General features: G+C 35.9%; 1 protein-coding gene across 7 annotated transcripts in view; it reads left to right on the top strand.

Moving 5' to 3' along the window:
* The window catches only part of PDE1A (phosphodiesterase 1A), a 351,251-nt gene that overhangs the window by 65,991 nt on the left and 258,931 nt on the right, over positions 1-26,329 (top strand). The window contains exon 1 of one of the 7 annotated variants that reach the window (XM_033423689.2): positions 19,966-20,398. The exons of 5 other annotated variants lie outside the window; for them this stretch is intronic. In XM_033423689.2, coding sequence (XP_033279580.1) covers positions 20,346-20,398 — 53 coding nt within the window. In that variant the 5' untranslated portion in view covers positions 19,966-20,345. Of the gene's footprint in view, positions 1-19,965; positions 20,399-26,329 lie in introns of those variants that run through there. One more of the 7 variants, XM_033423692.2, reaches the window with a different exon arrangement.

Here is a 26,329-nt window from a genome sequence, read left to right as displayed (position 1 = left end):
ATATTCCATTGTATATATATGCCACATCTTCTTTATCCATTCATCCGATGATGGACACTTAGGTTGTTTCCATCTCCGGGCTATTGTAAATAGAGCTGCAATGAACATTTTAGTACATGACTCTTTTTGAATTATGGTTTTCTCAGGGTATATGCCCAGTAGTGGGATGGCTGGGTCATATGGTAGTTCTATGTGTAGTTTTTTAAGGAACCTCCGTACTGTTCTCCATAGTGGCTGTACCAATTCACATTCCCACCAGCAGTGCAAGAGTGTTCCCTTTTCTCCACACACTCTCCAGCATTGATTGTTTCTAGATTATTTGATGATCGCCATTCTGACCGGTGTGAGATGATATCTCATTGTAGTTTTGATTTGCATTTCTCTAATGATTAATGATGTTGAGCATTCTTTCATGTGTTTGTTGGCAGTCTGTATATCTTCTTTGGAGAAATGTCTGTTTAGGTCTTCTGCCCATTTTTGGATTGGGTTGTTTGTTTTTTTGATATTGAGCTGCATGAGCTGCTTATAAACTTTGGAGATTAATCCTTTGTCAGTTGCTTCATTTGGAAATATTTTCTCCCATTCTGAGGGTTGTCTTTTGGTCTTCTTTATGGTTTACTTTGCTGTGCAAAAGCTTTTAAGTTTCATTAGGTCCCATTTGTTTATTTTTGTTTTTATTTCTATTTCTCTAGGAGGTGGGTCAAAAAGGATCTTGCTGTGATTTATGTCATAGAGTGTTCTGCCTATGTTTTCTTCTAAGAGTTTGATAGTTTCTGGCCTTACATTTAGGTCTTTAATCCATTTTGAGCAAATACTGTATGCTAACACATATATATGGAATTTAAGAAAAAAAAATGTCATGAAGAACCTAGGGGTAAGACAGGAATAAAGACACAGACCTACTAGAGAATGGACTTGAGGATATGGGGAGGGGGAAGGGTAAGCTGTGACAAAGCAGGAGAGAGGCATGGACATGTATACACTACCAAACGTAAGGTAGATAGCTAGTGGGAAGCAGCCGCATAGCACAGGGAGATCAGCTCGGTGCTTTGTGACCGCCTGGAGGGGTGGGATAGAGAGGGTTGGAGGGAGGGAGATGCAAGAGGGAAGAGTTATGGGAACATATGTATATGTATAGCTGATTCACTTTGTTATAAAGCAGAAACTAACACACCATTGTAAAGCAATTATACTCCAATAAAGATGTAAAAAAAAATCATTTAGACTTCAGCTATTAAGCCACACTAAATTAAACTAGCTTCAAACTCTGCTGAAAGGAACTGTAAGTGAATACATTTGTTGATAGATGAAAACTGGCTGGCATGCACAGTCATTAGCAGTGGGTGATAGTTTCTTTGGATGTAATGTGGAAAGAACAGAGAGCTGTTTTGGAATGCCTTTGAAGTTTTTTCTTCTAGTTCTAAATATCTGAGATTCTTTACATTTTTCAAAGCAGAATGCTCTATAATTTTTCCTGGGTCTTAAAAAGTCACATATGCTTTATGGTCATGGATTTTCAGGGTACTTAAAATCAGACCTCAATAAGAAAAACTCATAAGTTGAAAAGAGTAATTCGAAGGTAACTCTAAATTCCATGTCTTTAAAGGCTGCTTTTAATATGAAAAGTAAAAACAATCTAAGTGATAAGATTGAGCATATCACATGGTTTAAAATTTTTTATTTGAAACATATGCTCCAACATGGTTCGAATGGTTTAAAATAAGAAAGGAAGGAAGAAAATCAAAAGTTATTGAGCATACCCTATGTGCCAAGCATGAGTGTCAGGAGCTTGAAATGTTAGGAAAGCCAAAAACTTGCATAATTAGAAGAATCGTTGACTTCATAATGTAGTGCTAAAATGCTAAAATGCAGCTTCTGGTCATATGGAGTGCCTGGGATCTGTGAAAACAGCAGTGACATTCAGGGACATGGAATAAGGGCTTCCAAGGAGATAAAGCCAGGACTCCAAGGAAAGCTTGTGTTCTAGCCCCATAATGTAAAAAAGTTGTTCAATGTCAGTGCTCATCAGCAAACATCCTTCTAACAGAATATGGACAGAGCTATGAAGCACAAATTTGTTTAAACAGTTTAGACAAAATTCAAAGGGTAATAGTTGATATTCAGTCATTCATTCATTCATCCATCCATTCATTAAGTTATCTACAATGCACAAAAGCCTAGGACAGAAGATGTCATGGCCATAAGGAATTACAATACATAGTAGAAAGTGAGTCATGTCATAAGAAAGTATAGGTCAGGTTTGTGGTTTTTCAGAGAGAGTAGGGGCCACCAGGGAAAACATCATTGAACAGATAGCCTTTGAGCTGGACCTCACAGGGTAGGCTTGGGTGCCTCATAGAATGGCTCCTTTAGTATCCAAGACTGCATAAGTTATGATCCTTACTGGGGAGTGTAAGGACTCTTTGGTGGTGCTCTCCAGCATGTATCTCCTTTTCCTGATATATACTCCCATCAGCAAAGAGTGATCTTTATGAACTGAACTGATGGTAGGGAGGGTTGGTGAAAGGTATTGGAATTTGGTTGTAATGGGAAGAAGTTGGGGAGGGGGTCAGGGTACATCTGCTGTCTATAAAGACCCCAGCTAATTCTGATATCGTCTCTTTAGATGGCCATCTCTCTTTCACATCATAGATGACAAGAGATATTAGGACATCAAAACTAAGTGCAACATTATCTAGTAATATTTGGTAATTGAGAACTACTAAAATTTATGAGGGGGAGGTACCTTGTAATAAAGCATGGTATGTAAAATATGAACAGAGTATGCGTGTATATGTATCATAGGGGTGGAAAGACTTTCCTTCTACCTTCCTAGTTTTGATAGCTGGTTATATAAAATAAACTAACAACAGGTAGATTAACAGGAGAAAAGGTATGTAAATTTATTAATTTTTAATATTACTTTCAGGAGGGCATAACAGGAAAAAAGCTAAAACTCAAAAAAGCATTGAGTGGAGAGCTTATATACCATCTTCATAGGGACACACACACACACATACACACACATATGAAAATTATGGTTCATTCAGCATTTAGGAACTGTGATATAAAGAAAAAATCTTCAAGGTAAACATTTTTCCCATGGTTGTCCTTCTGAACCTAATCAAGTTGTAATTCTAGACTTTTATGTACAGATTAAGATGAAAAACAAAACGTTATGTGCATTTACCATGTATATATATTATCTTATTTTAAAAACACAAAACTCCTATGAGGTGGTCACAACTATTATTCCTTCTTTGCAGATGAGGAAATTGAAACTTAAATTTAAAAAATAACTTTCCAAAGATCATACACCTTGTTAGAGAAGGGGCTGGGATTTTAAGCAAAGTAGGTCTTTTCGGAGATTTGATGCTCTTTATATCAAAGAAGTTATCATTTAAATGTGCATAAGAGTATTTATGCAAGTATTTAATCGTTTGAATTTAACATGTCACATGTGTGATGTAGGTCAGTTAATAAGCAAACAACAAAACCAATGAATTTGTTACTTATATCCTTCTCCTTCCATTTCTATGTACAAAGCAATTTATCCAGCTGAATAATTACTCTTTGCTTCGCAGTAAATGGACATTGGTTGTCAGTTCTTAAATCTGACCTTTCAGAAAATTATTGGTCTCAGACGAGGTATATTGTCGTAACAACTCCTGACCAAAACAGGAGACTGTACTTAATTTAACAAATATTTAGTGTCAATAATATTTCTTTCCACCCTCTGACCTGATTTTATTTGTAGTAAACAGCCTGCCTTTATGTGATTAGTGGATAAGATAAATTTATCTTTGTCCTATGTTAACTGAACCTTGTGAGAGTATTCATGTTACTGGTATGCTGTACTAACAGAGTGGAGTGGTCCACCATCGCTTCCAGGAGGTTTGGTACCTGTACAAGTTTTTCATCTAGTAAGCATTTTAAGATACCATAAAATATTCCTGAGAAATCATTGCTAACCATTTTACTTTTTATTTAATTTATTTTAACTATTAAATTTAAAATATTAATATAATAATAAAAGCTGAGATGATGTAAACATGATGCCATGACTACCATTTAAATTGAAATGAATTGAAAAACATACTTGTACTTTTATCTTGCATATTAGCCATTTTAAATAGTGATAAATATTGAATATTCATGTCCCAGCATGCTGTCATTTCTATCATAACTAATTGCTTAATAAGGTTTGATGAAGTTTTGTTTTGATGGTAAAGACCTTTGACCATATCAAACATTTAAAAATACTAAGTCATGATTGAGGGTTAAAGAAAATACTCTTAAGAGGCATGAGTGATTTTATGCCAACACACTAATCTTTAAAACAGCCCAAGTATTTTTGAGCTGCAATAATGGAAAAAACAACAATACTGGGCAGGAATGAAACAGGAAATGTTTAAATTGTTATTGCCTTAAGCAGAAACTGATGTAAGTAATGGTATTAAAAGTTATACAACATTTTGTCCCTTAATGTTGCCTGAATGGTTGAAATATATTCTTGTGCTATAGACCTTCCTGTTTGTATAGCTTTCACATTGAAGCTAATTTGATTTTTATTGGCATAAGATATTTTCCTTTAAACTCCCAGATCAGCTCCCTAAAACAATATTTATAGGTTTCAACTCTCCTGAACAGAATCACCAACATTCATGGACCCTAGAAAAAATAATCTTGTTTAGAAGCAAAACAGTGTCATTTGATTCTATGCCAGATGGAAAATGGAATGTTTATTTTGAGGAGATAACTCAAGGTATAAACTACTTACTCTAAGTAATTTGTTTTACTGTTGTTTTTATACCAATAAAAAGCTGACTTTAGGCCATTCTATCAACGCTGTTGAGGTATTAATATTTATATTTAGAAGGAAGTTCCTTTATATTTCCTCACTGTCTTTTGCAAATATTTATATTTTTATATCTTCAGTAAATGGTCTTAAGAATTTGAACTCCATTGCTTTTTGTCTGCATTAGCCTTAAGTGCTGAGAAAAATACAATCATTCACTTTTCAGCATACATAAGCTCATTTAGTTGCACTGAATGCTCACACATCACATTATACATTTCCAAGCACAATTATAGTATGGCCTAACATAGTCTAAAATTCCATTTTCCACAGCCAGTAAAAACAATTTTTTGGACCAGGTCCAAAGTATGCCAAGTTTAACTTGTGTATTACAGGACTGTTTTAGCATACTAAACCCCAAAGGGTTAGCTATCTTTTCCACTCTTTTTTCCTTGTTCTTGTAAAGGAGATAAGAGTACTAAATTAAGTACTGAAGCCAATCTCTAGGTAAATTATAATTATATAATTATATATGCATGCATGTATGTGTGAATAGATGATAGATAGATAGGTAGCTAGATAAATTTCTTTTAGTAGAGGGTGGTATATAGAAGCCAAGTGCTAGGTATGCCTATTTCTACTGAACTGTCACTGCTTGCAGGCCTGTCAGTGGACAGAACAAGGAAACAGATAGATTGATTTCTCTCCAAACTCAAAATTCGCAGATAGCATTTTGCAAAAGTATGGTATAGACATGCATTTAGTCATTGCCAACCTATTTTATGCAAGGCAGTGTTAAAAGAGATGTATGGAATAAAAAGATGTTATTTCCTCAACATCAAATAAGACAGGAAAGTTAATGATGGACCAAAAGTAGTAAAAAAAGATATTGCAATTATGCTGTAGATTTCTTAGAAGTGGAAGTAAGGATGCTCAACAGGCAGAGAAGGGACATCTATATCAGAGCTGGTTCTCAGGAAAGGCTTCCAGAAGCAAGGGATATACACACTGAGGGTTGAACAGTAAGCGGGAAATGGCTGGGAGAAGAAGTGAAGGAAGTATATTCTAGGCAGAAGAACTTAGAAACTGTAAATTTCTAGAGAGAGAACATAATGATCTATGTGAACTGAAAGTAATTCAATATGGTTGAAGCCCAGAATGTATGTCTATGTAGTGTGTAGTGGGTGGGGAGATTTTGAGACATGTAGCTAGAATATATAATATATGTTATATATGAAACATAATATCATGCAATATATCATTTTATATAATATGATATTAAAGGGTTTAAACATCTTGAGGGTGTCTGGGAGTCATTGAAAGATTTTAAGCAAATGGGAATTCTACCTTTAAAGAATGTTATTTAGTCCATTGTCAGAGACAGTATGCATGTAAATAATTATTATCTAAGACAGAAGCTTTTATATATCCCAGGAAAGTTAGAGAAACAATGGAATGTAAGGTAAGAGTTGGAAAATTATTTCTCCTTGAAAAGCTAAGGGAAATCTCTGTGAAGGGAGAACATTTTGGTTGGGCTTACAACTCAGGTAGGGTTGTAGACTACTCATTTATTACTGATCATTTTATCTTTAAAAAATAATTGTGAATATAAATAATACACAGGTGTCATTCTCCTAAAGTTAACCTTGCTTCTGAAAAATGATATCATGTTTTGATCTGGCAAATTTTATTGTAAAATTTATTGTAAGATACAATTTTTTTTTTTGCGGTACACGGGCCTCTCACTGTTGTGGCCTCTCCCGTTGCGGAGCACAGGCTCCGGACGTGCAGGCTCAGGGGCCATGGCTCACGGTCCCAGCCGCTCCATGGCATGTGGGATCTTCCCGGACCGGGGCACGAACTCCTGTCCCCTGCATCGGCAGGTAGACTCAACCACTGCACCACCAGGGAAGCTCTAAGATACAAAATGATATGATAATGCTGAAGTATAAATTACAATGAAGTCAATTGTACATTGATTTTTCAATGTCTAAGATTTCAATACAAAGTTAAAAACTAAAGTTATAACAATCTTTAAAAAAAGTTTTATTTTAATATGATTTTAAAGTTAAAGAAAAATTGCAGGAATAGTGCAAGGAACTCCAGGAACAATTGTTTATATTTTGCTCCATTTATCATTCGTTCTCCCTCTCTCTCTCTCTCTCTCTCTCTCTCTCTCTCTCTCTCTCTCTATATATATATATATATATATATGTATATATGTAAAATTCTTATTTTATTCAATGGGTAACAATAGATTACAATCATTATTTAATTTGGTGTGCAAATTGTCCCATATTTGATCAATGTAGCCTCTCTAATCTGTTTCCTGTATTTCTTTGATATGTCCCCTTTATTCTTTGAATGTTTCCTTTTAAGTTTGTCTTATACTTTCCCTCCCCAGCCCTAGATTCAGCCTATTTTATAAGGAATTCTGATTTCTTTTAGTAGTGAGTGGTATATAGGAAACAAAATTTGGGTGCTTGGTGTGCTAATTGCTAATGGTGTCTCGTTGCTTCTCAGCCTTCTCAATGGACATAGCTAGACATATATATTATATTCATTATCTATAGTTCATGCCAGTACCTCCAACTTCTATGCAATACCACAGGATATATTTTAGTCTTCCCCTTTCTCATATGTGGAGTTCCCTTCTCCAATCATGAGAAAACTGACTCTTGATATCCTTAATAATCCTTTGCTCAAGTCAATAGAACTTTTTATTTTTGATAAAAGATGAAAAAATTGATATAGAAGAATACATTTTTGTAAAAGAATAACATGCATGTGTAGTGAAAAAAAAATTTGTGGGAAGGGTATAAAGCTGAAGGAGGGCTGGTATTACCCAGTGTTTAAGCATGCTAAAAGCTACATTAACTAAACCAGTGTGATATTGGAACACAAAAATCAACAGAACAGGAGATAGACTGGGCCAAATAAACATGAAAATTGAATATTTGATAAAAGTGACATTTTAAACTAAAGGAAAAAATAAACAATATTTTTAAGAAATAGTATTGGGATAATAGGTAATTTGGGTAATTTGGAAAAATCAAACCATATCATACTGAGAATATGCCTTAAATTTTAGATACTGTTAATTCATTTCCCAAAAGAACGCTATTTTTATCTGAATTATTTTTTAAATGATGCAGAAAATATGTCAAGAATTTATTTTTCTTTTGCATGAATAAAGAAACATAGGCATTTATTGGAATTGAATGGGAATATATAATGCCTGCATATAATTAGGAAGAATAGATAGCTGACTATGTGGTAAAATTTAAAAGGCACCTATAACTAAATAGCATTTAACCAACCTACCATAATTACTTAACTTTAGAGTTCTTGATAATCATGTCCTGGAATTTAATTGCAAGTATTTATCATCTGCTAATACATTAGCAGATTTTATTTCTTTGTCAGGTCATCTGGCTCACAGTGTCATATTAAGCAATGAAACACAAAATAGTTAAGTTTTTACAGAAATCAGTATGAGAAGAAAATACACAGAATGTTGACTCTAGATGATTGATGTAGTTTAAGAGGTGAACATCGAGAGATCAAAATGTAAGTGCTGGGATCCTAGAAGTTAACCCTGAGAGAAAGTTGAAGAGACATAAGAGACAGACTCTGACTACTTAAATAATATGCCTAGGGCCAGCAGAATGTCACTTTAAGATAACCACAAAAAAAGGTTATCCAAGTGAACGCCAAGCTGAAGAAGACATAGAGCAAATTTGTCTCGATCTTTTCTTGGATTCATATCTCTATTGAGTTCCCACACATGTCTTCCCCAAAGAAGACATTCCTTGGAAATTTTAAATCAAGGCATTAAAATAGGGAAGGAAAAAAACCCCAAAACAATTCCTTGAAGTGTTGTCATGTAGAAAGATGGTCATATTTCTTCTTTCTGTGACCCCCAAATTTTGTACAGTTAGCCCATATCTTCCTTTTCTAGTTATTTCCATAGACAGCATTAATTGAAGTGAGTTTGGTGTACCTAATCAGAAAAATTACCTAACCTCCATGGTTTACTGGTTTCAGAACTTTTGTCTTACTGAACATGTGATTGTTCCAGCACAGAAATTGCTTTCATTAAGACCATCAGTGGCTTCCATATTGATAGCTTCAAAAGAAGCATTTCTGTTCTCTTTTTACTTTTTAAAGTTTTAATTTGTTCTCTTTTTAATTGCTGTGCACATTTGGCACAAGTGACACCTTTCTCTTACTTGACATTCCGTCCAATTTTGTTGTAGGAAAAACTTTCCCTCCAACTCTCTGGTCTCTCTGACATCTTCACTGATAACGCTTCCCTCTCTATCCTTTCACTTGCCAGGATTTTGTTCTTGGGTCTTCACTCCTCTAACCTACATGTTCTCTCCGAGCTATACCATCCACATTCATAGTTTTATATTTATGTTGCAATACCTCCACCTTCCACACACACATTTTATCTCTATAACTGATTTCTTTCCTCTCTCCCTGTAATTTAAACATCTAATTGCCCATGAAACATCTCCTTTTGGGCCATCCTTTGGTATTGCAAACTCACTATGCCCCATCAGTGACCTTTTAAATTTTTAATTAAAAATTAATTAATTTTTAATTAAAATTTTTAACTTTTTAATTTAAAAATTTTTTTATACAGCAGGTTCTTATTAGTTATCTATTTTATACATAATAGTGCATATATGTCAATCCCAATCTCCTAATTCATCCTACCACCACCCCCAGCCCCATCAATGAACTTTTGATCATACTTTTTTCTTTTTATTTCATTATTTTTCTTTTTATTTCATTATTATTCTTCTTACTATCTGATTCTTCCCAGTTGGTGGTGGTACCATCCACCCGGATAATAAAGCAGAAATGAAAGTATTGTCTTAAAATCCTTTTCTTTCTCATTCAGTATACCGAATTATTCACTAAGCCCTAACAGATACCTGTTAGTATCTGAATAGGCTTTCTTTTCCAATTAATGCCTTTGCCTTACTTCAGGTCAGTATCATCTCTCACCAAGATTAATTACTCTAACAGACTTTTTACTGATATCCCTACATCCAGACTTGTTCGTCTCGAAAATGTCTTCCACGTGTTTATCAGTGAAGTCTTCCAAAACTGTAAAGCCGAAGGTGCCATTTTCCTGGCTGTAGCCCACCAGTGACTACCCATTGCTGGTTGAATATAGTCTAAGCTCCCCATATGGCACATATGATTTGTCATCTGTCTGATTTTCCAGCTTTACTGCCTGCCACTCTCCCACACACTTTTACCCTCAGTCATAGGAAGATACCTTCCAGTTCCTTAAAACTATGGTATTTCGTGCTTCTATGTTGTTTTTCACCTTCCTTTGCCTGGACTTTCTCCATTTCATCTTCCTAGTAAACAATTCTCCCCTGCTGAACTTCTACTTACTGGCTAAACCTTGCTAAAACATAATAAATTCCTCTATGAGTCTTTATTTCTCTCCCTTCTGAGTTTCTTTTGTCCTTTTTATTTATTTTATGAATCCATGTATTGAATTGGATTGAAATTACTTTTAAAAGTGGATTATTTTTTTCCTTTTAAACTTGAGCTCCCCGAGGAAAGAGCCTGTGTTTTAATAATCATTGTTGTCCTAACCCCCTGGTACATCTTTCGTCACACTGGCCAGTGAAATTAAGCCATGTTATTTTTAAAGGTAGTGTATAAAAGGTAAAAATTTACCTAAAACCAAAATTTACTTTTCAATATCCATAAACAATGTGCTACATTGGAGACTAAATACTCCTTTTCCATACTCCCAACACAGCCAGATTTCTCTTTGTAGTTGGAAGAGATTGTTGTTTCTTTGACTGTATACCAGGTGAAGAAGTTAGTATAAAAAAATGTCCCTATCTTGAAATACAAGTAGCATGCAACAAATGAAATTCTTATATTATGAGAGATTCTTGGGGATGGAGATCAAGGAAACAGCAGATTTACTTCTTTGAGCTCAGGGGCACTTGTGAGTAAGCCCTTTCTGAGATGAAAATCAAGAGGAATTCTGGAAAGGTTGAGAAGGTGAAAAACTTGACAGTGAAGGTTCCTTCAGATTCCAGGAGTCTATGATTCTATTTATAACAAATAACTCACTATCTCAAGGCCAAAAATGGATATCCATGAGCTCCTATACTGAAACAGTGTATACATTTAAAACAACAGCAATGTTCTGTATTTGTTGAACAACTGAGGAAAGTGAGTTCACAATCTCCACAATTTTAAGAAGGTTAGAACCAATTAATAATGATACTTGGAGCTCATCATTGGAAAAGGGAATTGTTAATGAAACAGGAGCAAAAGAAGAGGGAGAAGATAAAAATGCAAAATGACTGTGAGAAACAGAGAAAGGGAATCAAAGTGAATCATATTAGGTGGCCTTAATCATTGGAGGCACTAGTGGTTAAATGCACGGGCAATGGAGGAAAGCAGTCCTGGGCTCAAATCTTTGCCTGGCCAGTCCCAGTTGTGCAATATTAACTATCTCTAAAATAGGGATTCTAACTCCTGTGCCAGGTTGTTGTCAGGAGACTTCAATGTAGTAGGGTTTGTAGAGTATTCAGAAGTGCCTGGTTCATAGTATGTGCTTAGTGAATGCAACAGTTGTCAATATTATCCTTGTAGTGGAATATAGTGGGTAGGTAACCACATAGGTAACTCTGAACTTTACAAGTCTATGAATGGGACCCATCCAGCTTTTTTGGTGAAGGTTAAGTATCTGTCTAATAATGTGATTTTGAAAGAGGGTAGGGAATTCTAATTAATGAATTAATTTTTTAATGATTTGGGTTGCTGGTGAGCATGATTTTAAAAAGGGGATTGCATTACAGACATACACCTCAGCATTGCAGAGCCATTCTGTATATTGAGGATAGAACCACAACTTCATTTATATATTTAATCTGACTTGTTTTTTTCCTAGAGTTTGTCAGTGATATTTTGACCAAAAATTTTATTTATCTACTTTTATTCAGTAAAGATTATACAGCAAACAAGTAGTAAAACTTAAAATTTAAGACCTCCATATTTAATCTGCTTTTTTCAGTTCACTTACCCATGCATGTGTAATGCTTACATTGCGAGAATGACCCAAATCAAACTAATGTGTCTCTGAAATCGAGCCTGAATTCTTGCTAGGGTGGTACCTAATTCAAATGATCAGAGTATTATATTTTCCAAGATGTGATAGTAAACCAAGATGCCTTTTTCTTGAAGATCTGAAATTCATCTGAAACAATTAATAGCAGAGGGAAGTCTGCTATTAAAACATATTCTAGTGTGATTATGGGGAGGCAGTGTTAGTAAGAATAAAGATATCAGCGTCAGATAGAACTGGATTCAAATCCTATTATACTATAACATACAAGACATACAGCCTTTGGCAGCTTATATAATTTTTCTCAATTCTAGTTTCCTTCAGTGTTCCTTGAAAGTAAGAAAATCTACTTTCTAGGTGTGTTATGTAGAATTAACTGAAATAGTGCATATAAGGTAGTCTGCCTAACATATAGTAAATGACTGATAAACACATATCAACTCCCTTGCTCCCATACTTTCCATTGGGCCAGGTGGAGAAAAGAATAGTTGAGGGAAGACTGTCATTTTCTAGGACTATAGAGCAGGATAAAAGTTCATAATGTTTAAAAAAGATGCAGAATTTCTAAGATAGACTTGGTTTCCAGTATTTTGTCAGGTATTGGGCCTTGTGTTAGATGATGCAGTAGAAAATGTGTTTGGTGCTGGGCTTGGGAAAATGTTCAGTGACCAGCTTAAATCTGCTATGGATTTAAATTTAGAGTTTAATTAAATGAATGTACAAATAAATTATGGTAACTATAATATGTCATGGAACAATTGATAGGAATGATGCATTGATATGAAAAATAAGATCATACTTCCAGAGATGAGATTTACAAGGGTAGATCATTTCAATGCATATGGAATAGGGGAAAGTCAGCAGAAGTAGAGAGAAAAGCTAAAGTGGACTGAGTTTTTTGAGAAGTGAATGGATAGAAGGGTACAAATATATGTGGTCTGTAGTTATTCTCTCTGTTAAAAACATTTTTATTTTAAAAAGGTATAGGGGTAAGCGAACTATTTCTTTACATTTGAGTTATTTATGTAGAACCTACGACACGTACTATTAAAAACTTGGCAAACTGAGGGGCTGCTTCCATTCAAAGTCAGTGTGAGTCACGATTATCTCTACTGCTGTCTAATTCTAAAAGCTTTGAGAGTCAATAGGCTAGCATTTAGGAATTTTCCATTTACTGACATTGATTCAATACATTTCTTGGTGGTAGCTCCACACATTTATTCATAGGCATTACTGGAAGCTTAAGACAGATTTAAAAATACCTGCCAATTGGATTTAAAGTCATGTTGAAACCAAGCTTAAAATTTGGAGGAAAGCTGGTAATGATGACTCAGTACGGAAGCTAAGTTAATGATTTAGTGATGAATTTCAGATCTGCAGAGAAACTGAACCAGTCTCAGTGTGCAACTACCTTTAGACAACTTTCACTGACTGAAGAATTGCAGATAAGAACATTTTTGGCATGTTTCGAGAGTAATGGAATCCTTTGAATCAAATGCTTTTAAACCGTGATATCACATTGATTATTTTCCTAATTGCAGCTCCTCTTCTTATGTGATGGTGCAGCCTCTGTGATTCTGCAGGCTAATGTGACGGGAACCACTCCACACTGCTTCAGTAACAATGTACCCTCCAAATCATGTGTTGTTGCCTGGTGCTTAAGGCTGATATAACACTGCTTGCCTTTCCTCTTAGCCTGTTTGTTGAATATCTATTCATCCTTCAAGGCCCTGTCCAACCATCTCTTTCTTAGTCCTCTGACTCAAAGGGGATTTTACATTAAGGAGGTCTCTTTTTTTTATGTTTATTTAACTACTTACTATGCAAAAGCCACTTCCTTTTATAGTAGATTTAATGTTGCTTGATACACATTGAGCGGTGGGTTGGTGTTTGGTTATGAGAATAGTTTTTAAATGATTCTCTTTGTTGTTGATGTTTTCACAGAATGTCACACTCATTCAAAGGAAGTTGTTTGACTGCCAGCACTAAAGGCTGTCAGAACTTGTGGGAGTGCTAAGTGGAACCAATCAAATTCTAACTGACCTGTTTCTACACTTCAATGACAAAGAGGAATTTCTCCTACTTTGTGAAGTGGAAAGGCTCAGCTCCCATACCTGGCTGAAGAGTTAGCCAATTTGGGGGACAGATTTTCCTTGCCACTTGAAGCTATAAACCTGGTCTTCCTTATTAATTAATTTTAGAAAATAATTCTGATGTAATTTTTATTGAATAGACAATAAACTTTAAGTCTGACACACAAACAAGAAAATCTAGTTTAAATCCATTAACTAGGTAGAATGTGCTTTTTGCCCCAAGGCAGAAAACATTTTTAGTCAAATTGAGAACCATTTCCAAAGTGATTTTTAGATGCCTTGTCAATTTTAATATCCCCATTGTATTTATTCTCAGATAAGTAGAGTTCCTGATTTGAAGAAGTGTAATGACAAATATTTTAAGATGAAACACATACGTAATTATTAGAAAATGTTTTGAAGCATTGCAAGAGATCAGTGAGAATCTATTTTTAGGTTATTACAGACAACACATGAGGGAAAACACATTTTCGGGATAACTTGACTAGATTTATTTTTAAGGTAGTCAGGAACAGTTAGATATTCTGATCTTCCCCTTAGTTTATTGCATCCTGCAGAATGGATGTATTCATTCACTGAACAGATGGATGTATACACAAATAATTGCACAAATTATGATATTGCTATGAGGGAAACAGTGCTGAAGTTACACAAAATTCAAATGGGCTTGTCAGAGTAGTCACCTCTGTGAGGAGGGGAAAGGGCAGCTGCATATGAGCAGTGGGCAGGAGGAAGATCATCTTAGGCAGAGGGAGTGGCACATGGAGAAGAGGCAGGAAGGAGTGCCAGTGACGATGGAACAAAATGCCAGTGTGGCTAGTGTGGAATGAGCCAAAGGGTCAAGGTTTTGAGATGGAAGTATAGGTAGATGAGGGCCAGATAGGGCAGAAGGTTAATATTGTGGTATAGGTACTCACTATGTACCCACAGAAATGAATGAATAAAAAAGCTTCATAACATAATGGGAACAAGGTGCTTTTCTCTCTTCCATTTTGATGAATATGATCTTTCCTTTTTGCAGTCAGCCAGGCATCCATCTTCTTCATGCAGTGTGGGGAGTGGGGTTAATATTATCAAAGTGAAAGACAAATAAGAGGCCCAGCTTTGAATACCTAAATGGAAATTTTGAGCCTTCAACAAGACAATAGTGCTGAAAGCCAGGCTTTGTTCACACCAAAAAGGGTTTCCTAAATTCCTGTGATCCAGGCTCATAGACTTGAACACTGAGTTTATTATAAACCATGGACAAAAGACACTCAAGAGATAAAGTAAGGGATTTTCTGCCATATGAGATGGGGAAAGCATACCTCTTCTGCCCTGGTAAAGGATAGAAAAGGGAACCCTGATAGAAGGCAATTTATGCAAATGGTCAGACAAGGTTTTTTGACCTCTTACCTCTGAGCTGAAATCCCAGGGTGGGGAGCATGTTTCATTGAAATTGAAAGCTTACAGCACAGTTTTCCAGTGACTTAGTGAGTAGACTACAGCAGAATAAAAATGGTGGTATGGTATGGTATGGTCAATCCCAAGACTTCCTCAGTGCTTGTGTTGGATTGAGGGCTCAGAAAGTTCTGCTTGACCAGTGGGGAATTCAGAAGTCAGCTGAGATGGGCCAGTGTATCTGCCATGCTCCTGCCATGCCCACAGCAAGGGGTCAGGGGATCCCACAAAGAAGTCAAGCATTAACAACCTTGGCAAAGATCCAGATGAAGGATGTATAGGGGAAGGAAAAAATTTCCCTTTATGCTTTTTGGGTTCTTCTGGCTGGTCTAAGAATTAAATTGACATGAGACAGATTAACAGGTTAAAATCAAATTTAATTACATACGTAATGGGACCACATAAGAAAAATGAGACCCAAGGAGAAGTTAGGCAATTATATAAGATGGCTTATATGCCATCTGAGAGAAGGAGAAGGAGTAGAGTTTGGGACTTCAAAGGGCAGGAAGGCAATTCACCTGGAGACTTTGGTCTCCAGGTCCAGGAGTTCCCCCTACCACAACTAGCCCATATTCTTCATAGATATCTATGGTGATAATGCTCTTCCTGGATCAGGCCCTTTATCTAAATTCTTTTAGGCAGTTAAGGAGGTAAAAAAGAAAGACTTCCTAAGTTATTTGTTTCTTAAAAATAATCAGCCTAAAATAATCCTCCTGCCAAAGAGACACATTTTGGCGTGGCAAACTTTGCTTCCCTACAGATGTGACTGAGACTTAAGAGTCTTGCAGCTCCAGTAAAGGCTGAGATTGGGCTCAGTTAGAAGGAGATGATCATAGTTCCCAAACTGATCCAACTGAACAAACCAGCCAGGGATTTCAGCAGTAGATGTCAGCAGGGAGCCAAGTGACCAGACAGATAAGGGACGTGTTGCAGATTCCAGAGAACACAAAGGAGAGCAGGAACCTGCTGGTTTGGGTCTGAGGCTACCTTTTTCCTGCCACTACAAGGTCACAGAAGCCCACCTGTCTATAAACTCAGATACCTCCTTGAAGAAAAACTGTGGGTTGGAGGAAATACATAAAACTGAACATTTACCAGATATGACTAAGATTTTAGAAAAAGAATATACAAGAATATGATGAGGTAGCATTAATTAGCACTTTGTGTTAATTCATTCAATAAATAACCATTGAGTGTGTCTTATTTATCATGCACAGGGAATACAATAGACACTAACCCTTGTCCTCCTGGAGCTTACATTCTAGTGAGAGTAGTTCCCAGTTGAAGCTATAGAAAAAAAGAAAACAGAAAACACATAATTAGAAAAATAAAGATGGGACAATTTATTTTCACATTCAATAGTAGTGTGTTATATATCTTTAATTCCACAACAATGGGGATGAAAAGTATTCTGGTGGTATGCATGACCTTGCTGTGGTTAAGAAGAGCTAAAAATGGTTACAGAGTTTATTCCTGCTTGGACACTAACTTTAAATAACTTGACGTCTTAACATGCAGTCAGTCATAGAGTCACAAAAGTATGGGGCTGGAAAGACATCTTAGTTTGACTGGTAAGGAAACAGATGTGCAAAGAATTGAAGATACAATCAATGCTATAGTTGGGATTTAAATATATGTTCCTTGACATTAGTCCAGGGCTCTTTATAATGGAACAGAGCTTCCATTCAGATCTTAATAGAACATATTCATTGATTACTTCACCTTGATATCAATAGGCCCTTTCTTGGGCAGGCTCTTATGAGTATGGAGAACACAATGGGCCATGCAAAGATGTTTAAGGAGGGTAGAAGATTAGTAGAAGAATAGACACTCATTAGAGGGGTTAGTTTCTTCTGTTTCTCTTTAGCATGTGAATGATAGCCCAGAAAAGGCCCAAGCAACCTTAGAGGCAGAGTGTCCTCCAAGGTGACAACCTACTCAGTAGGGGTAAAAGCAAGGACTCAGGAATGAGGCATCTGGGTTCAAATCCCAGCTCTACCACCTATCAGCTAGCTTCATAATCAGTTGGGAACCTTGTAGCAGGAAAGTTTTTAAATAAAAGATCAAATGCTGTCTCTAACAGTGTTGAGTTTTTGTTGTTGTTTGGTTTGGTTTGAGTTCTGGCACATTTTTAGGTGAGGCTCACGGTGTGAACAGGCAAAGGAGTTTTCTGTGGGAGGTAATGCCTGTAGGCAGAATGAACTGTCCGGTCTCCTCTTGGCGAGGAGCTCAGGGCTGTGAGAACAGAGGAGCTAGGGGGCCTCGAGGAAGGTTCGGAAGATGGAGGAGATGAGATCTTGCCGGTGGTGTTGATGGTGCCTTTGCTGTCTGAGCTGGACTCAGAGTTGCTGCCCCTGCAGTAGGCGCCCAAGCCTGGGAGGATGCAGATACAGACGGCAGCAGAGGAGCAGTGGATGGAGGGGCCGCTCAGGCGGCCAAGAGACACGCAGGATGGGGCTTCTTGATTCTTGTCATCTGGGTCAGGGGTCGATGACAGTCTTTTCACACTGTTGTCCCTCTCTGAGCTCTTATGCTTCACAGCTCCCGCCAATAGCTTTGCCTGGGAGAATTTGTTCTTCGTGCTTGTACGTATGTGTAGTGGGTGGGAGTGAAAGGGTTAGGCTAAGTCATACTGAAAAAGGGTTCACCATAATAGGAAAAATACAAAAATCATTTCTGATCCCCACCCCCAGAAAAAAACTATTCAAAATAAATTATCCTTAGTATATTTTAATAGGAGATTTAGTCTGTTTATTTTTATGATAAATTTTAGTATTTTGCACAGTACAGTTGTTGAAGAGTATATTTTTGCAATTTAAGCAACAATAGTGAGGTTTTTTCATCTTATTGAATACTACATTAAATTTGAATAAGTTAACAAAGCAAACTTTTCTCTCAAATATTAAGTTTAAATGCTGTTAGAGAAAAAGTTAATGAAAACATTTAAGAAATACATATTTTTCTTTGTGCCAAGTGACTAACTTACAGTTATCTTCTTAGGGCTCCTTAAGTTCTAAGATTGGATTTAAAAATAAATATAGTGTAAGGTATAAGTGGGAATCTAAGTTTTCTACCTTAACTTCAGAGCAAAAAGAATATAAACCTAATGCAAGCAATGATGTTATTTTATGGATTTTCTGTAATTAGTTTAACAACGTTCAGATTCTGCAGTTGATAAATCAAGCCTTTGAGCCTCAAGTAAGATTGTATACTTGCTTGTCATTTGAACTGTACCTTGGTTAGATGTTTATTAGTATTCCTGTTGAGTTCCTTCCATCATGTTAATGAAGAAATCATCTCAGTTTTCTAAAATCAAAGTGGACAAAACGAAAGTTAATAATAGAACTAGGACTAGAACCCGCTTATTTTATTTTTAGTTCAATGCATTCTCAGACTGATTCCATTTCCTAGTGTGGATTAGAACTGCTCAATATGATCAATGATTTATTTTTAATTCTCTTCTTCTTTGTCTCTCCTCTGGGAGGAAAAAAAAAGGTGTTCTTCCTCCTGTGGACATATTTAGAGGGTGCCAAGAGCTACAGGTTGTCACCATAATGATCATATCCCCCTCTGTGACATTTGATCCTTATTTGTATGGATTATTCAACTAAAGCATGTGTGTCTCTCAGTTTTTTCACCTTTTATTACATGTATATTTTTAAAACATTTTAATCATGCTTTGAGATGGTTTATTTTATTACATAACATACCTCTGGCCTGGAATCTCATGACATTATCGATTGAGTAGAAATTTTTTTAGTGATTTAGATGCAGGAATGTCTCCAAAATAAGTTATATTAAAATATGGGGATTCGCCTTATCTGTAACTTGAACAAAAGTCTCTGCAGTGTGAGTCTAAGTCTTCCAAGTAAAACAATTTTTAATGTAATTTATTTTCAGCTGTTCACAACTTCTTATATCTACTTTTCTTTCTTTTTATTTTCATAAATTAAAATTTGATTGTATAATATAAAAACCTTAGGTTCCCAGGGAGTTTTGGGGGACTTAAAAAATTGTGTTTGTGTGTGTGTGTGTTTCCATATCTTTTTTGCAGTTTCCCCTCTTAGTTGGAAAGCTACACTTGGGTACAGATATCTGGGTGCAATGTCACTGATGGAATTAAGAAAATTTTGTTTTTCTAACTTTTGTAGCTCCGGCTAGCTTCACAGGGGTTTCTATCAGTTGAAATGGCATCTTCGACTTCAGCCAAGTGTAGGTTATTAGGTTATGAGTGCCAAAAACGTTGAGTCGTCTCCACACTTCATCCAGCAAGAATAAAAGCAAGATTGTAAAATAATTATAATCTCTTGAATCAAAGCCAGCCATGCAGCCTGAGTCCATCTTTCTTCATTAATTTGTATACAGTTCTTATTTTAACAGAACAAATTTTCAGAGGGTACTCACATGGGACTGCTGAACCAGCTGTACAACTTTTATTTTGAAGAAAAAAGTTGAGCCTCAGAACGGGCTGTTTTAAAGACAGGGAGGGACTTAGCTTTTCCGAGCTTGACCAGCATGTGGAAGGAGTGCTCTCATGGCTGCAATAACCTAGTGAGCTCCTACCTGGGTGCCACGGGGGTAGGAAGGTTTCTGTTTGTTTTGTTCTGTTTCTGAGGGTCCTGTGCACTCCTCTTGTCCATGTCAACGTGACTCGGTGTTTTTGCACACCCTGCTCTGTGGGGGAGTGCCCCAACGTGCCTGTCTTATGTGGCCTCTATGGACACACTGCTCAGCTGGCAGAGAGCAGGGAAGTTTTCTCGAGCACCCAAAAAGAGAAAGAGAAAACTACTTTTTCCTTCTGGGCTCCTTGCAGCACAATAGATCAGGATAAGCTTCCACATTCTCTCCCTGGATTTCTGGAGTGGTTTCCAGGAACAAGTTAAACTTTCACCTTTAAATGGATGACCATGTCACAATCAGGAGGAAACATCTCCAAAGACCCATCTTTAGGTAAGTCATGCTACATCCTAGGTGGCTCCAGGGCTATCAGGAAAAGTAATTTCTCTTTTTCATACTTAACTTGGGAATTCTGGCACTAAACTACGGCAAAGCAATAAAGAGTGTGCCTAAAGTTTAATTTAATGCATACTGAAGGAGTCCTTTTATTTTCTATTTTCTGAAACCCTATGCCCAAGCTTTTATTAATTCTTCAAAATGTATTTTAGAAATGTATTGCATTAGCTTTTTATGCACATGAATGACATAGCACTGGAAAAACTTCTGAAACATTATGCAATCCCTCTCTGTTTCTAGTGGTTGCATAGCCCTGTAAATGGGAAATGTTGTGCTTGGTTCTTTCAACTGATTTCGCTCAGAAGTAGTATTTCACTGCTGTGAATGCTACACTTTTTTGAAGTAATATATGGGGAGACAAATTTGAACTTGATGGCTATTATACTAGAGTGTGTACATCTTACAGCTAGTTCAGGAGTATCTGTATAGCAGTTAAAGAAACAGTAGGGCAATAGGAGATATTTTACACTGGGGTGGAATCTTGGGCCAGGCAGAATGTAGATCTAGTATAATGGATTGGGCTAAGGTTTTATTTTGAGGGGAGAGACACTCTTTTTCTAAGACAGCAGCAATTTCTTCATTGACTCTATAACTCTTGATTCTTTAGTTACCTGTTATGTGCTTTAGAATCCAGAATTGGGAATTAAGAATTTTAAAGTAGCTAGAAAATGAACACAAACAATTTCTGCCTCTTAAAATGACAAGTTTAAAAAGTTAATTGTATAATAAATTTGTGTTTCCCCCCAGGTAATATCTTAAATATAGCAAAGATACTACATGTTAACAATACTAAATGTTAAAGTCAATTTGCAGCCACTGGTTGTTGATCTTGAATTAACAACAGGATGATAGAAGTTTATGGGTGGAATTCCTGACATTCCATCGTTGTTAAATAATGAATAAGAGTGGGCCTCAAGGAGTATAGTTATATAAAATGTTTCAATTTTATGTATTGATTAAGCATTACAACAATATTATTAGTAGAAAATAATATACTCTTGCAATGCTTAAAACAAAATGTTAGCCCAAATCTGTTTTAAAACCTTTTGAAGATAAATATTTTTAAATCTATGTTATGGATTTCATATAATGTGTCTACTTATATATGCATTTGTAAATTTAACCAAAAATCCAAAATGACCCCCCCCCCCCCCCGCCGCAAATGTGTATTCGCCTGCCATATTTCTTATGGCAGGAACTGGAAAAGTTCTTCCAGTCCCTACATAATTCACTTCTATTTTCTCTCAAGTGCATGTGTGACTTCAAAGAGGTATGAGAGTTGCACAGATAATTCTAAACTCAACCGCACTGAGGCATCGCTTGAAGAGGGCACCTTCAGAAGTTCAGGAGGGCAAGGTTATGTTGGATAAAATCAGATCCACTTAGCCATCAACTTTAGTGTATTACTCCATTGTGGAGCTGTTGTGATTTGTGGCAGGTGATCTTTCATTGGTTTATGCCAAATCCTTGTCTCCTCCTGATAAATTATATGCTAAGGTGCCACTCGCAGGGGAATTGCAATTCGACTGTGCTTCTGTTATTTTTCATATAAAGAGCAGATCCTTTGTGGAAGGTGGGATTCTTTGTCCAGATAATTAGAATAAAATTTGGTAAATTCAAATGATTGCTTTATGATCCTGATGACCTAGAAGAGAAAACACAGCTACCAAAGAGGACATACTTTCACCCAGGCAATTATTTCAAGTAAGTGTTGAAATGGGTCCCTGACTGAAAACAGATTAAGGCTAGATGTAGGGTGGGACTGATTGGTCAACTGGCATGTTGACAGCTGACTTTGCTTTAATCAGGATGTGATTGTGATGAAGGAAAAGGGAGGTGGAGAGTATCTTAAACGATCCAAATGACTAGATGTAATTCCTCAGAGAAAGTTTTAGGCTGTTCTTTAGTAATGGGCTTTCTAATAGCTAGTTGTGCTTTTGGGCAAGCTGGGAAGTGGTTTAAGCTTGGCATTGGCATCTTTGGCCCATATCCCATGTCTCACTTCATTTTCTTTGTCAGCCTCCTTTCGCAGCTCCCTTGTCCTCTTGGGCTCTTCCTGGGCTGTCCAGCCTTTCACACTGAGACATCCTTCTAGGCCTGCCCTTTCTGGTCAGAGACCCATGTACCAGACCTTTCCTTCTCAGTATGTACTTGTGTACAACCCGCTTCCTAAGGGCTTTGCACACTGTTTCTCAATCCACATGGTAAGCGAATCTGTGCTAGAATGTTTCATATGTGCTACTTTATAAGTTTAACAGAAAATTTGTGAAGTATCTTTGCTTTTTATAAATAATTCATTTAAAATTTTAGTCTTTAAGAGAGATCAGCCCAGAATTTATTTTAGGAACATCTGACATATTGACACCATTCAAATTTCTATATACATGCTACTTTCTTCTGGACTTGAACCCACAGCTTTAATTCAATTCACCTGGCATTCTCTGGTTGAGTAGACCTGTCCATAATCTGGGATATGGCACTGGGGAGGCCAGACATGATAACAAGAAACAAACCTTACTGACCCTCACAAGGCAGATCATCTAGTATATATCTAAGTAACCATGGCACAGGCCGATCATGGGTGCCAAAAAAGAGATAACAGCATTGTGGGAAATTATAATGGAAAAGACAGATTTCAGACTAATCTGGTACTAAGTGAATTGAGAAAGATAAGAGCAAGATTTTTTAAATTTAATTTTTGAGACTGAATTAATATCAATTTTTCATCAACATGATCTCCCTAAATTTCAGATAGTAAAAGTCATCCATCAGGTGTAAAAAATTTGAGAGATTTTTAGAGGAGATGATGAATATTGAAATTCCATTGCGGTATGCTATTGGGAAGTCTGGGAGGAATCTTACGTGCTATTAAGAAACTGTCTCTAAGAATGTTTCTCCTACAGTGCTGATTCTCAAATCATTTCACATAGGTTATTAAATCTATATTTTAAAAGTCTATCATGGAAATTTTAGATATACATTTTCATGTCTGTGAAAGCAAGGAACAAAGGCAGAGTTTCTTTTATGGCCGAGGCGGGAGTATATATGATCTCTTTCATGCATTTCACATGTTACTTTGGGATCAATGAGACTATTCAGTCCTGAGCATATATATATGATGCATCTCAGACATATTTTGTGGTTCTGCCTGCAGATGTTCTTGTAGCTCAGACTTGTACCAAGAAGAGATGGTTCTCCCTTTACTCAAGAGAAACACTTTAGGCTTTATATTGTAATTTTCTAGGAAGGAAACACTGTTACAAAACATGTATTAATGTGTTTTCCATCAACAACACTGAGTTTGTTCCTCAGCACTTAGAAAATAAAATTGCATAGATCTTTAAAATCCAAGATATGAATCAACACGATATGAGAGCCCTCAGATACACACATTCTTTAGACCTTTAAAAACTTCTTTTTCTGTATTACTACAGAGTTTTATCTCTAGTAATCATAATCTCTTTATATAAAAAGATTCATCAATTTACAGCACATTTCAGATGAAGTACCTTTATGTAACTTCAGTAAAACAATTGCTGAAGACACTTCCATCTTATTGCATACTCATATTGCTTAGTGAACTTTGTATATTCCCAGGGGATGAATCAATCTTAGACTTTGATACACGAAAAATCTGTTTCTCCTAATAAAATTGCATCAGTGAAAATAATTCTTATCTGAATTTCACTGCCATGAAGTGTTTAGTGTTTAAGTCTGGGTTTTTGTTGTAATTATCTCCTCCCACTTGATTTGATATTTTATTTTATCATATTCTATTGTATGTGCATCTTTTCTTTTTCTGTTTGTTGCTTTAAATTCTTTCTGAAAGTAGGTAGAAAAATGAATTAAAAAATAAATTGAAACTCTTATTACATGTTAAGACTTATTTAGTATTTTTTAGAACCAACAACTTTTTGAAACTCTTTCAGAATTCAAAAGTGGATAAGTTATTTTTGGGGTGACTTCTCATTAGAAGTAGCACTAAAAAGCTACAAATGAAATCATACAAATAGTTCTTCATCAGCCCTAGAATTGAGAACCGGTCTATGCATCCAGGAGCTGAGACAGTAAAGTACAAGTCAAATGGCTGCCAGGGCCCAAGACCAATGAAAATCATGTTGGGTTCTTCATAGCATTTAGAACATGCTGTTTCTTCTCTTTATGTCTTTTCAAAGTTTTATTTTTACAAGTGTCTGTTAGCAGAGGAATTCTGAGTGTATTTTTGGCAAGCATATTCTCTTCACATGAAGATGTAGAAAGCAGTGAGATGCCTAGGAAAAGAAAAGCGGTCCTAATTTTGTTTGTTTGTGGACCTACTGGGGATGGTTAGTACCCTATTGCTGGGTCTGAATTCTAATTTCTAGGTTGTGATCTATTCTTTATAGAGGAATAGCATAAAATATCTGTTACATATTTAAAATCATATACCTTTTGGACTGTAATCATTTTTATTTAGTCCCACTTTATGCTCAGTGTATTAACATCAGTGTCAAAGCTAGATCAGAAGTTGCTAATATGCAGGGATGACACCACATTTCTGATTTTTAGACAGTAATAAGGAATCAGTAATATTACTGATTTTTAGACAGTAATAAGATGGAGCACCTGACTGCTTTGCCAATTTACAGTAGTTTTCTAGGTGTTAATTATTCCATGTTTCAGACCCATTTCCTTCAGTGTTTTGGGAACAATAGAAAACGTGAACAAATAATATAAAATGCAAAATCACTTCAAAATTTAAACAAGTTGTAATACATTATAGGACATTGGCATTTTTGTCTCATAAATATTTAAGTATTTATGACATTCTGTGCTTTGTCTCTTTTTAACACCTTCTCACAAAAAAATGTGTACTTTAGAGAGAAATGTATTTAGTATAAAGTCATCAAAGTGAAAAGTAATTACATGGAAAAAAAAGTGTGAACTGTGAAAGTAGTAGGGTATATTAAATACCTTTTCTTTTATGAAATGTATTTCCTCATAAGAAAAAGCTCTATGTAAGTCAAATCCAAAATATAACTCTATATTTATGAAAATATTTTACCAGTTTTTGTTTCTAGGAGATTGTGAATTCATTTATTTAAAAAAAGAGAGAAAAAGGAAAATGAATTGACTTGCAATGGCTACATAGTTATATACTGGAAATTTAGTTTCAGGGTTTTTTTTAAATGATAATTTTTATGTAAGTGACAATTGATTGATAGAACAAAATAATTAACACTTAAGTTATTTCCACTTGCTATGAAAGTGAAAAATACTTCTGGAGGTGGGAGGGAGGGAGACACAAGAGGGAAGAGATATGGGGATATATGTATATGTATAACTGATTCACTTTGTTATAAAGGAGAAACTAACACACCATTGTAAAGCAATTTTACTCCAATAAAGATGTTAAAAAAAAAAAAACTTCTGGAAAATAGACATAGTGATATGAATTTAAAGTCTATGACATTATCAGACACAATGCTAATTAATAGAAGAACAAATATATTTTATAACAGACATGTTCATTACAAATTAATCTTTTAGTTGTCTAGGTCAAGATGTTTCTGCTGGTCAAAGGTCGTTGTATGACTTATAGGGAAGGAATAGACACAATTGATCTTTAAAATAAATTACAAAGATCAGGGTAAAACAACAAATACATTTGAATGTAAGACAGGAAATGTTTATCAAGGAAAAAACTGTCAGACATTGTGGTGCCTTTTTTTACCCCAGTTGAGATAAAAGTAGCTCTAATTTTTTTTTTTTTTTTTGCGGTACGCGGGCCTCTCACTGTTGTGGCCTCTTCTGTTGTGGAGCACAGGCTCCGGACGCGCAGGCTCAACGGCCATGGCTTACGGGCCTAGCCGCTCCGCGGCATGTGGG

This window comes from Orcinus orca, chromosome 7 (assembly GCF_937001465.1).
Source record: "Orcinus orca chromosome 7, mOrcOrc1.1, whole genome shotgun sequence".
In the NCBI taxonomy this organism is placed as follows: domain Eukaryota; kingdom Metazoa; phylum Chordata; class Mammalia; order Artiodactyla; family Delphinidae; genus Orcinus; species Orcinus orca.
Note: the sequence above shows the minus strand (reverse complement) of the source record. Positions and strands in the feature narration are given on the sequence as shown.